The 11,156-nt window shown below is 38.8% G+C and overlaps 1 protein-coding gene across 1 annotated transcript; it reads left to right on the forward strand.

Annotated features, from left to right (window-relative positions):
• Positions 1-8,929: 8,929 nt before the first annotated feature.
• LOC122290790 lies at positions 8,930-9,640 on the forward strand. The gene has a single exon (XM_043098474.1). It carries the CDS (start codon positions 8,930-8,932, stop codon positions 9,638-9,640), a length of 711 nt encoding a protein of 236 aa, XP_042954408.1.
• The last annotated feature ends 1,516 nt before the right edge of the window (positions 9,641-11,156 follow it).

The raw sequence follows: 11,156 nt of genomic DNA on the forward strand, positions 1-11,156 counted from the left end.
TGTGCATATCATCGGATCAATATCCCTTATGGTGAATGATGCCACGTACGCATGCATGGAGAACAGTCTAGGGTTATTAATGCAGTCGACTCAATGTCTACAAGTAGCTACCATTGATAGATTTGGTCCTGCAACTTTGACTCACTAACCTCATCTTTCTCCAACATTATTGTCACCAATTCTACTACAGGTACATGACGTCGGGTACCTTTGGGGAAATCGGCTCACCTCAGTCTATAAAAGTAAAAAACCAAAATCGATTTTAGAAATCAAACACATTCTAGAAAAACAGCTAGCACCAAAATCGATCTCAAAAATCAAACTTGTCCTAGAAAATTGTCCCAGAACATTCCACTTCTTTTTATTTTTCTATTTTGAGAACTAAACCCAGAAGGCTAGGACCTAAACTCAACCAATTGGGCTAGAAGACACAGCAAACATTTCGACTTTCAAATACAAATTTCCAAAAACCTGTGCACAACTATCATTCTTTGTTGTTTTGCCCCAAACATTAAATTTGAGAAGTTTACATTATATTTCCCATCCAAAAAGAACCAAAACAGAAACCATTGCCATACTAACTGTGATATGCAAGTTTGGCTACGTCAATGATAGCTTTCAACATGAAGACCCATATTAAAAAAAAAAAAAAAAAAAAAAAAAAACTTTTTTTTTTCTCTTTATTCTCTCGGCAACCAAACAGACATCACTTCAGAATTCAAATATCCACAAATTGAACTGAAATTAAACACAAGCACACTTTTCGTCTAACTTTCCATGATGACACGGTGGGGCAGCATGCCTGGAAATTAGCTTGCTCTATTCCGTGCTGCATTCAACTTAGGTGGGGGTGTTTCGTTTGTGGGGTTCCAACTTCCATCTTTCAAATTTCAAAATCTAAATTTTAAATGCACCGTTTTATTATTGTATATGCAGATGCTCAAGTACATGGGTACCCCAACCCTCAGTACAAATAGCCTTTTTCAATTGTCACTAAGTATAAGCTACTGTGTGACATTCAATCTGACAAAATGGACCGCCTTGGTGTTTCGATGTATATACAAATGGATGTTACGTATGTCGAGATTTCCTTCCCCTTATCATTAATTTTTTTTGGAAAACATTAAGGCCATCGCTGAAATAAAGAATGCATATATTTTTTTCTAAATATGAGTAGGATATCAATCTCTCTAGTACTTAGTATGAGTAAGATATCAATCTCTCTAGTACTTAGTATGAGTAAGATATCAATATTTAATTAGAAAATCCACTTCAAACATAGGTACAAAAACTAATCAAAAAAATATGTACATAAATAGCACAAGACATAAAAAAGTAATGATGATTTCACAATTGAAGCCCAACCTCGCCCTTGGTTTAATTTTAGCTTTCAACAGAGATCTCATAATTTGTAAATCAATTCTAGACACTTGTAAACAACCAAGCTCGAAAAACCCTTAAAATCTAGGGAAGATTAAATCAAAATTTTTAATTCGTGCAGATCATATACAAGGGAGTGAAACGTGGGTGAAGTCTCTCTATCTAACTGTTTTCTCTGAAAATGACTAAGGAGAGTTTGTTAGTCCGTTTGCTTCTACTGCTGCTGAAGAAGACGGTGGGTGTCTTTGCGCGCTATGGTGGGCAAAGGTGTGGGAATGGAAGAGATGACTAAAATTCGAGAGCGATTGAAGTTGAGTGAGGAAGAAAACATCCGATTGGAGTTGACTGCAGGCAATCGAAAAAGATAAAAAACAAAGGAAAGAGAAGTGTTGTTGGTAAAATTTGCTCGAAGAGGAAGATTGGGAGGGAAGTAGTTAGATCAACAATGGAGAAGATATGAAGGGTGGCGAGACCGATGGAGTTTTAGGAGATTGGTTTTAACTGTTTTATCATTACCTTTGCAAGGGAAAGCGATAAGAAGAAGGTTAAGGGAGGCTGCCCTTGGCTTTTTGATCACTACCTGTTTGTGATAAAGAACTATGATGGTGAAACACAACCGCACCTGATGGAATTTGATCAGGAATGTTTTTGGATCCATATGCTAAATTTACCACTTAGTTGTATGACGTAGGGAAGGGAAGAACAGATTGGTGGATCTGTTGGTATAGTGAAAGGGTTAGATGTGCAGGATGATGAACTGGCGTGGGGCAAAGTCTTAAGGGTTCAGATTGCATGTGATTTGAAGAAACCTTTGGCTAAGGGGGCAAACTATAGAAGTAGAGGGGAAGACAATGTGGGTTCCTTTTCAGTACAAAAAACTACCAAAACTATGTTATTATTGTGGTAGAATTGTACATGACAAGGATGGGTGTGGGGAAGGACAAATGAATAAGCAGAGGACAATTGGTGGGGATCTGCAATATGGTTCCTGGTTGAGAGCTACACTAGGGAACTGTAGATGGTTTGAGAGGAGTGGGGAACAAAAGAATAGTGGATCTAGGAATGAGGACTCACAAGGTTCATTTTCAGATTTAAAGAGTAAGGAGGGAGTGGTTGATGATGGGAAAAGGGTGAAGGAAGCAGTTGAAAGGAGTGTTGGAGGGGATGAGCAAGGTGTGGAAACTAAGGTTGAGGGGGAGAACACTTTAGTATGTCAATTAGATGGAATGAAGGAAGGGGTGGACTTTGACAATCTTAGTCAGAGTTCTAAAAAGGAAATTCATTCTAAGGCTTTAAGTGACTCAAACTTAAAGCTATCTATGAAAGGTGGCAATTCAGTAGTGGCTATGGAGGAAGTAAGTTTTCAAGAAGAGAGTTATCGTGGGGGAAGAAAGGGCAGCTGGAAAAGAAGAGCTATAGGTAGAATGCAGGTAAATTGCCTATCCTTAGTCCTATGAATAAAAGAGGTTTTGAAAGTATGGAAGGGGAAAAGAGGGATGAGGGTATTGAGAAGAAGGCTAGACTGAAGGAGGTACAGATTGTTGAGATGGAGATTGAAGGGGTACAGACTAAAGGGGCAGTGGCTACCGAGTAGTCTGGCCTAGTATTACGAATATTATAAGCTGGAACTGTCGAGGGTTTGGCAACCCTCGGACAGACCCTCGGACAGTTCAGGACCTTTGCCAAATGGCAAAGGAAAAGAAGGCCAATGTTATTTTTTTGATTGAAACTATGATCAAAGTAGGGAGGTTAGATAGTATGAAAAGAAGATTGGTAATGGAAGGTTGTCTTGCAGTTGATCCTGTGGGCAAGAAGGGAGGTTCAGCTTTGTTTTGGAGAAGTGGTGATGAAGTGAAAATCAAGAATTACTCTAGTTGACACATTGATGCTGAGATCAAGGAAGAAGGGGAAGAGTTGGCTCTTTACAGGATTCTATGGTCATCCTGAAACTGGGAAAAGAAAGCTATCATGGGATTTATTGTGAAGCTTAAAGCCAAGAGAGAAGACACCTTGGTGTGTGATGGGGGACTTCAATGAGATTCTTTTCTAAAATGAAAAGGTGGGGGGCAGGCAGAGGTCTGAATCAATTAAGAGAAATGTTGGAGGACAACTTACTTTATGATTTGGGATGCTGTAATGGATTCTATACATGGAGTAATAGGCATTCTGACCTATCTTTCATAAAAGAGAGGTTAGATAGATATGTGGCCAACAGAGAATGGAAGGAGACGTTCAGAAGGGTAAGAGTGGAAGGGCTGCCAGTGAGAAGTTCAGACCATTTGCGTTTAATGGTATCAATAGGAGGGGTTACAGAGAGACAAAGAAATTGGCAAGTTCCATTTAGATTTGAGGCAAGCTGGGTTAAAGAAGATGATTGTGAATTAAAGATAAGGCAAGTGTGGAATGATGGGATACTGATAGGTGATTCTGTGACACTGGTGCAGTCTCGATTGAAATCATGTAGTGGGATACTCAGTAGATGTTTTAAGAGAAAAGATAGAGGGAGAGTAAAAGGGATTGAATTGATTACAAAAAATAAAAATAAAAGAAGTACAAGAGGATTTGGGACCCCATAATGTAGAAGGGTTAAAAAGGTTGTACAAGCAGGCGGAAGAATTGTTGGAACAGGAGGATACAATTTGGAATCAAAGGGAAAAGAGGAACCGGTATAGTCTTGGTACAGAAACACAAGATTTTTTCATGAATGTACAAATCAGAGAAAAAGAGTAAAATCCTTTCAATTGTTGATGGCATGGGGATTTTGAGATCTGAGTAGGATGGAGTTGTAGAGGCTTTCAAGAAACATTTTGATGAGGTGTATAGGACTACTAATCCAAGAGTTGAAAAGATCAGTAAATGCCTAGCTAAGATAGAGAGAAAAGTGTCAGATGAAATGAATGAAGCCTTAGAAAAGGACTTTAAAAGGGAGGAGGTAGAGGAGGCTTTAAAGAGGATGAGGCCTTTAAAATCACCAGGACCCGATGGATTTGGAACTTGTTTCTTCCAATCCTTTTGGCATATTGTGGGAAGTAATGTGTGTGGACCAGTGCTTTAATTTCTAAATGGTGGAAGGATATATACAGCCCTAAATCACACTTATATAGCCTTGATTCCCAAGGTTAGTGATCCCAAATCAGTAAATGAGTTTAGGCCAATAAGTTTATGTAATGTTGTGTATAATCTTATAGCCAAAACTCTTGCTAATAGACTAAAGAAAGTCATGGATGCTATCATCTCAAGAAGCCAAAGTGCTTTCATTCCAAGGAGGTTAATCTCAAACAATATAATAACAGTCTATGAAGTACTTCACTCTATGCAAACGAGGCAAAGAAGTAAGTGGGTAGCATGGCTCTAAAACTGGATATTTCTAAGGCATGTGATAGGGTAGAATGGTCTTATCTTGAGGCGATCATGAGGAAGTTGGGATTTGAAAATAGGTGGATTGGGTTGATCATGCAGTGTATATCCTCAGCATCATATGCTACATTAATAAATGGAAAACCAGGTGAGACTATTATGCCTACAAGAGGATTAAAGATAAGGAGATCCATTGTCTCCTTATCTTTTCCTTCTGTGTTTAGAAGGTTTAAGTGCGGTGCTGAACAATGCAGAAAGAAGATCAGAATTAAAAGGTGTGTAGTGGCACAAGGACGTACAAGGGTCACCCATTTACTTTTTGCAAATAACTGCATCATTTTTGGAAAGGCTGGCTGGAAAGAATGGAAGAAGATAAGAAGCATCCTAGAATTGTATGAAGAGGCCTCAGGGCAGAGCTTAAATAAGCATAAAACCACAATTTTCTTCAGTCAAAGAGCCCAAGAAGCTGTAAAAAAAGGAATCATGAAGGATATTGGAGCTAGGCAGCTGAGTAATTGTGAAAAATACTTAGGTTTACCAATTATGGTTGGTAGATCTAAGTATAATTCTTTCAGAGTGATAAAGGATAGAGTATGGAAGAAGCTTAGCAACTAGAAAAATCAGTTCTTATCACCTTCAAGTAAGGAGGTGTTGTTGAAGGTTGTTATACAAGTTGTACCAACCTACTACATGTCAGTTTTTAAGCTCCTAAAGAAGTTATGTAAGGAGATAGCAGCTCAGATGGCAAAATTCTGGTGGGGTTTCAAGAAAGATGACAGTAAAATCCAATGGAAGAGTTGGGCAAAATCGGGGACATTAAAGATTGGTGGTGGATTGGGATTTAGAGAGATTGAAAGTTTTAATATGGCTTTACTAGCAAAGCAATGTTGGAGAGTCTTGACAAAACCTCAATCTATGGCTTCTTTGGTCCTAAAAGATAAGTACTTCAGGCACTCCAAGATACAGGATTCAAAATTTGGACATAGACCATCTATTATATAGAGGAGTCTATAGGGATCATTGGAGTTATTAAAAGAAGGGTTGGTGTGGAGAGTAGGGAATGGAAGGCATATTAACATATAGGGGGATAAATGGATACCAAAACTGTCCACTTTGCGGGTACAAACTCCTAGAACACTACTTAAAGTAGATGCAAAGGTTGTAGAATTGATTGATGAGGGTACTAAGACATGGAAGGAAGAGATGATTAAGGGTATTCTGAATGAAGAAGAGGCTGCATTAGTCTATACTTCACCCATTAGGTTATCAGGGTTACTAGATAAACTAATATGGGCTCATACAAAGAATGGACAATTCAATGGTTAAAAGTACATATCATCTGGAAATATGTAGAAGAAATAAGGAAAGGGGAGAGGTATCAAGAAAGAACACAGAAAATTGGAAGACATTGTAGAAGTTGAATGTGCCTGGTGTAGTTAAAATGTTTCTATGGAAAGCTTTGAATAATTGTTTGCCTATAAAGATGAACTTGGTCTGTAGAAAGATTGTAAAAGACTATTACTACCCAGTATGTAAAATTCAGAAGGAAACAGTATCACATGCCTTATGGAGTTGTGGTGGAGCTATGGATGTTTGGGTAGAAAATTCCAGTCCTGTACAGAAATGGGTTTCGAATGAAAGGGAGATGCAAGAGTTGTGGGCAGACTGGTGTGAAAAGCTATGTAGAGAAGATATGGAGTTGATGGCAGTGGTTCTAAGAAGAATTTGGTTGAGGTGAAATTGTCTTGTTTTTTAGAACAAATTTGAAAAGCCTGACTTGATATTCAAACAAGCTGCTGACAGTTTGCTCCAATTCTAGCAAGCTCAACAGCAGGGTAGTAAGAATCAAGATGCAAGCATAAGGGGGAGGAGATCTTGTAGATGGAAGGCTCCTACAGAAGAACAAGTTAAAGTAATTGGGATGCTGCATTAAATCTAAAAGACGGTAGGATGGGGATTGGTGTAGTGATAAGGGATGAGAAGGGGGATGTGCTGGTTTCATTATGTTCACAGAAGGGGAATGTGCGCGATCCTTTAGTGGCTGAGCTGCAGGCTTTGTGGCGGGCTATGAAACTATGTGCAGACTTGAACATGACAAAAGTGATCTTTGAAGGGGATGCTCTGAATGTGGTACGGGCAGTAAATAATCCTTGATCAAGCTGGGAATGGCATGGTCAGATAGTTGTAGATATTAAAGAGGTGCTGAGAAATAGGATTAGTTGGAAGGTTATACATTCATATATAGAAAGTAATTGTGTAGCTCATTTTCTTGCTAAAGTTTATTTTACTATAAATGAGGAAAGAGTATGGATTGAAAAGGGTCCTAAAGGTATACAATTTTGTATACTGAAGGACAAAAGTGTAGTTACAGAATGATGAATGAATACAAGATATTGATGTTTGTTTTCAAAAAAAAAAGATGAAGTTAACGTGGATGCTCTTATATGCCTTAAGCTCATGATTTCTTGAATAAAAATTTTGCAAATAGAAGATTGCTACAGTAGAACATACAATTATACATGGAGAAAGACTAGTGTGAGTGTGTTTTTCTTTTTTTCTTTTTTGATAAAAACGCATATTGCATTCATTGAAGTTGGGCTTTACAATCTGGACTTGCAATTCACATTACAAGCCAACTTAAATCTTTAAACGATCCCCAGTACACACATGTGACTAACATGGCCTTGCCTTTGCTGCAGCCTCACCAAACCATTGTTTGAAAGACAAACACCACTCTATCCAAAATAGAGTGTAAGCAACCTCCTACCCTGTTCAACGAATGAGGTAGTAAAACACCCTACAGACTTAAGTCCAAGGGAAACAACTCTTTAGACATAAAGTCTAAGAGACTTGTAATTTTATTATGGTAAAACCATGAACCAAACAAAGATTAATCTAAATAAAACTTAAAACAACGAAACAGAAATGCCTGTAAGGGCTATATAGGAGCGTGGGATCCACGCGCCACCCTCTGAGCATGAAATGAAGATCAACTCCTGAGAAGACGGATGCCCCGGTCCTAGATAAGCCGCATGTAGCTACAAAAATGCATTCTAGGTGGAAGTATTTGAACTTCATTCACCCTACTACGGACCACGCTTACTATCAACTTGCCACTGCGTTCGGCGAACTTCCTCTCCCTTCCGACAGATCGGCACATTGGAAGGTCCGTTGTGGTGCGCATGGATGGCGTCAAACTCTAGAAGCCAACAGATCGAAACATCTCCACCAAAAAACACCAGAACCCAAAATGAAAGAAAAAACGCCGGAATCAAAGAGAAAAGGATGAAGAGAAATAGAGGGGAAGAGGGAACGGGAATGGAAGGGAGGAGCCAATGCTCCTCTCCCCTAGTTCGGCCACACTAGGGTTTGAGACTTTTTAAAAAGAAGGTAGAGAGAAAGAGATGAGAGAGAGAAGGGGGCTTTCTGGTGATGGCCTCAAAATATGACTGTGTGTTGAAGGTTGTTAGATCTGTTGGTCATTGAAGTGCATGTGGTGTTCCCTGTGGGAATGAACATTAATTTTGCACTGGGATTAATGAGATTCTCTTCTACATTTATATGTGATGGAAAGTTGGAAGTCGACTTGATCAGAGCTGGACAATTGATGATCAATATGATTTTGTTGATATGGCAATACTACCCTTACACAATGGCCAAATTGAGTACCAGTCTTGAAACGTTTTTGTTTCTATATTATATGTTTTCCATTTGAAAAAGTAAAATATGAAATATAGGAAAATTTTATTTATATTCCTTATTTACATTTTTGTTTCTATATTAAAAAAAAAAAGGGGCGTTCAATTTGGGTACTTGTAGTAAAATTGTAAATACTATAAAATGACTATTTTTTTAAGATTAAATTATTATTTTTTAAATATATATAATCAAGTTTGACGTTTGTCATTTTTGTGCACTTCGTGTTAAGTATATTAGTTTTAGATATTTTTCTTTGAGTTATTCTTTTGAATAAGAAATAAGAATCAAAATTAACCTAAAATATTGTAGATGGAATATGCAATTCATGCGAACTAATCAACAAAGATAAAATAGCTGTCAGAGTGAAATGGAGTGCCTTCTTTTCTCGAGTGAGTTAGAGTGAGGCTCCAGTGCCTTAGTTTCTTAAACTAAGGCTTTCAGTCTCACTTTGGTGAGTTTTGTATAAGGATCTTCAGTAGTAATAGATAGAGTGATGGAGGCAGAGGATTTGGTTAAGCGATGGGAAGGACTGCAACTAACAACAAAAGAAAGTGCCCCTTTCCAAGTGAAACTAGAAGGTTTAAAGAAGGAAGACAGAAAGAAAGAGCACTACATTGTTGGCAGAGCAATGGCGGAGAGGACTGTTAACAGTGAGGCTTTCAAAACCACCATGTCTCAGGTGTGGAGGTTAGAAGGCTGGGTGAGATTCATTGAGATAGGCGACCAAAGCTTTATCATAGAGTTTCAAAAACTGGAAGACAAAGACAAGGTCCTTGGTGGCAGACCATGGTTTTTAGACAGAAGCTTGTTATCACTGCAGGAGGTAGATGAAACAATCTCTATCAACAGAATACAGTTCCGATACGAGCCTTTCTGGGTTCAATTACACAACCTGACTCTGGCCACCATGAATGAGGAAGTAGGAGCACAATTCGCAGCCTCTACAGGCCATGTCATCCTCGTTGAAACAAAATTAGATGGACGTACATGGGGGAGGTGCTTAAGGGTGAGGGTAGCAGTGGACATTCACAAACCTCTGCTCAGGGGAAAGTGGATGCTATTCGAAGAGAAAGAATACTGGATCTCCTTCAAATACGAGAGACTCCAGAACTTTTGTTTTCATTGTGGAATCCTCTACCACAAAGTTAAAAACTGCAACAAGCTATGGTACGAGAACCAAGAAGAAGACCAGGCTCCCCTATAGTTTGGTTCCTGGTTGCGAGCTCAACCGGTGCACTCAAATATATTCAATGTCCGTAAATATGGTGGGTCAAAGAGTGGTGGAAATGGTGACGCTAACGGTGGAAAGAACGGTAGCAATAATCATTGAGAAGATTAGGGAGAAGATAGTGTCAGAGATGATAGAAAGCCCATGCCAAGAGGCCATACTGGTCAACAGGAGAAGTCAACTAAGATGTAGGAGGAGATCTCAATGGGAGAGGTGAAATGTGGACTCCAAGGAGGAAAAAGTCAAGTGGCAGTCGAGATGCCCCCAACCACTCAAAAGGTGACAGGTAACTGTTTAGAAGCTTTCACTCAAGTGCAAAACCAAAGTCCTTCCTCTATGATTTACGAGGTTTCATTATTGGAGAAGGACAAAGGAACCCAAACCCCTAAAAGCATTTCAAGTATGGAGGTTGAACTAGATAAAGTAAACTTAGGTCAAGACCTCTAACTGAACTAGACAAACCTCCAGGAACCCACGTGGGTAAGGAAAATAGCGAGTGGCTCGACAAAAGTAAGGTACTGATAAAGGGTTAGAATTGCATAATTAAGTTGTTTAAATGAGTCATTTATTTTATCAAATAAAGATTGAACACTTAATTATGCATCAAATTCTAATATTGAAGTCTGGAAGTCTGCCGCAAAGTGTGTGGAAGTGAATTAGTTCGTGGCCATGTAGACGGAACCACTGATCTAAGTTGTTCATGGAAGTGAATCGAAGTGTTTTCTAGCTACTAATCTGCATGCATGTTCCTCTGGCCATTAATTGCTCATTATATATTTTGTTATTTTCTCTCTTCCTCTGGCCAAATAGTAAGATCATTACTGCACCTCCTCTTACATAAAAGCATGATACTGATTTTGTGCGTAGTTTTATTTATGCTAGGTTGCTAGAAATTATAAGTAATGAATTTATTTTCACTTTTAAATTTAGTACTTGGCAAAAGATTGATCTTCCTTCACAATAATACAATACGTACATTGCATGTAGGGATATCATCACCATTACAACATATGGTGCTATTTCATCAACCGCCTTTAGTGCTGCGTTTGTTCCTTAAGCAATACTGCTTCATGACCAAAATAAATATGAGGAATGGAAGGTTCGGGTGAAAATGTACTTGCTGTCTCAAGATCTTTGGCAAGACTTTCAACAAACAGACGAACCCTTTCCAGGAAAAGGACGGGAGAACTTCATGGCATTACATGTGATCCAGATTTCATGCGGCCCATAGCCATTTTTGGATATTAAGAACATTACGACTGCCAGAAAAGCTTGGAAGACATTGACAGATACGTATGGAGGGAGCTGGCAGATGGCCTCATTCGGACACCATGCAACGGACCAACACATGCAAACATGCAGACCATTTACACAAGCAAAATCACATGGACAACAACCACTCATTCAAACACATGCAATGCACACATGCAGACCAACATGCAATACACATGCAAAACCAACAAAGTATTCGGACACACACATGCAACACACA

The sequence above is a fragment of the Carya illinoinensis genome, chromosome 1, assembly GCF_018687715.1.
Source record: "Carya illinoinensis cultivar Pawnee chromosome 1, C.illinoinensisPawnee_v1, whole genome shotgun sequence".
Classification (NCBI taxonomy): domain Eukaryota; kingdom Viridiplantae; phylum Streptophyta; class Magnoliopsida; order Fagales; family Juglandaceae; genus Carya; species Carya illinoinensis.

Coding starts and splice junctions, on each gene's coding strand:
- LOC122290790 (XM_043098474.1), top strand. CDS start 8,930: ATGGAGGCAGAGGATTTGGTTAAGCGATGGGAAGGACTGCAACTAACA.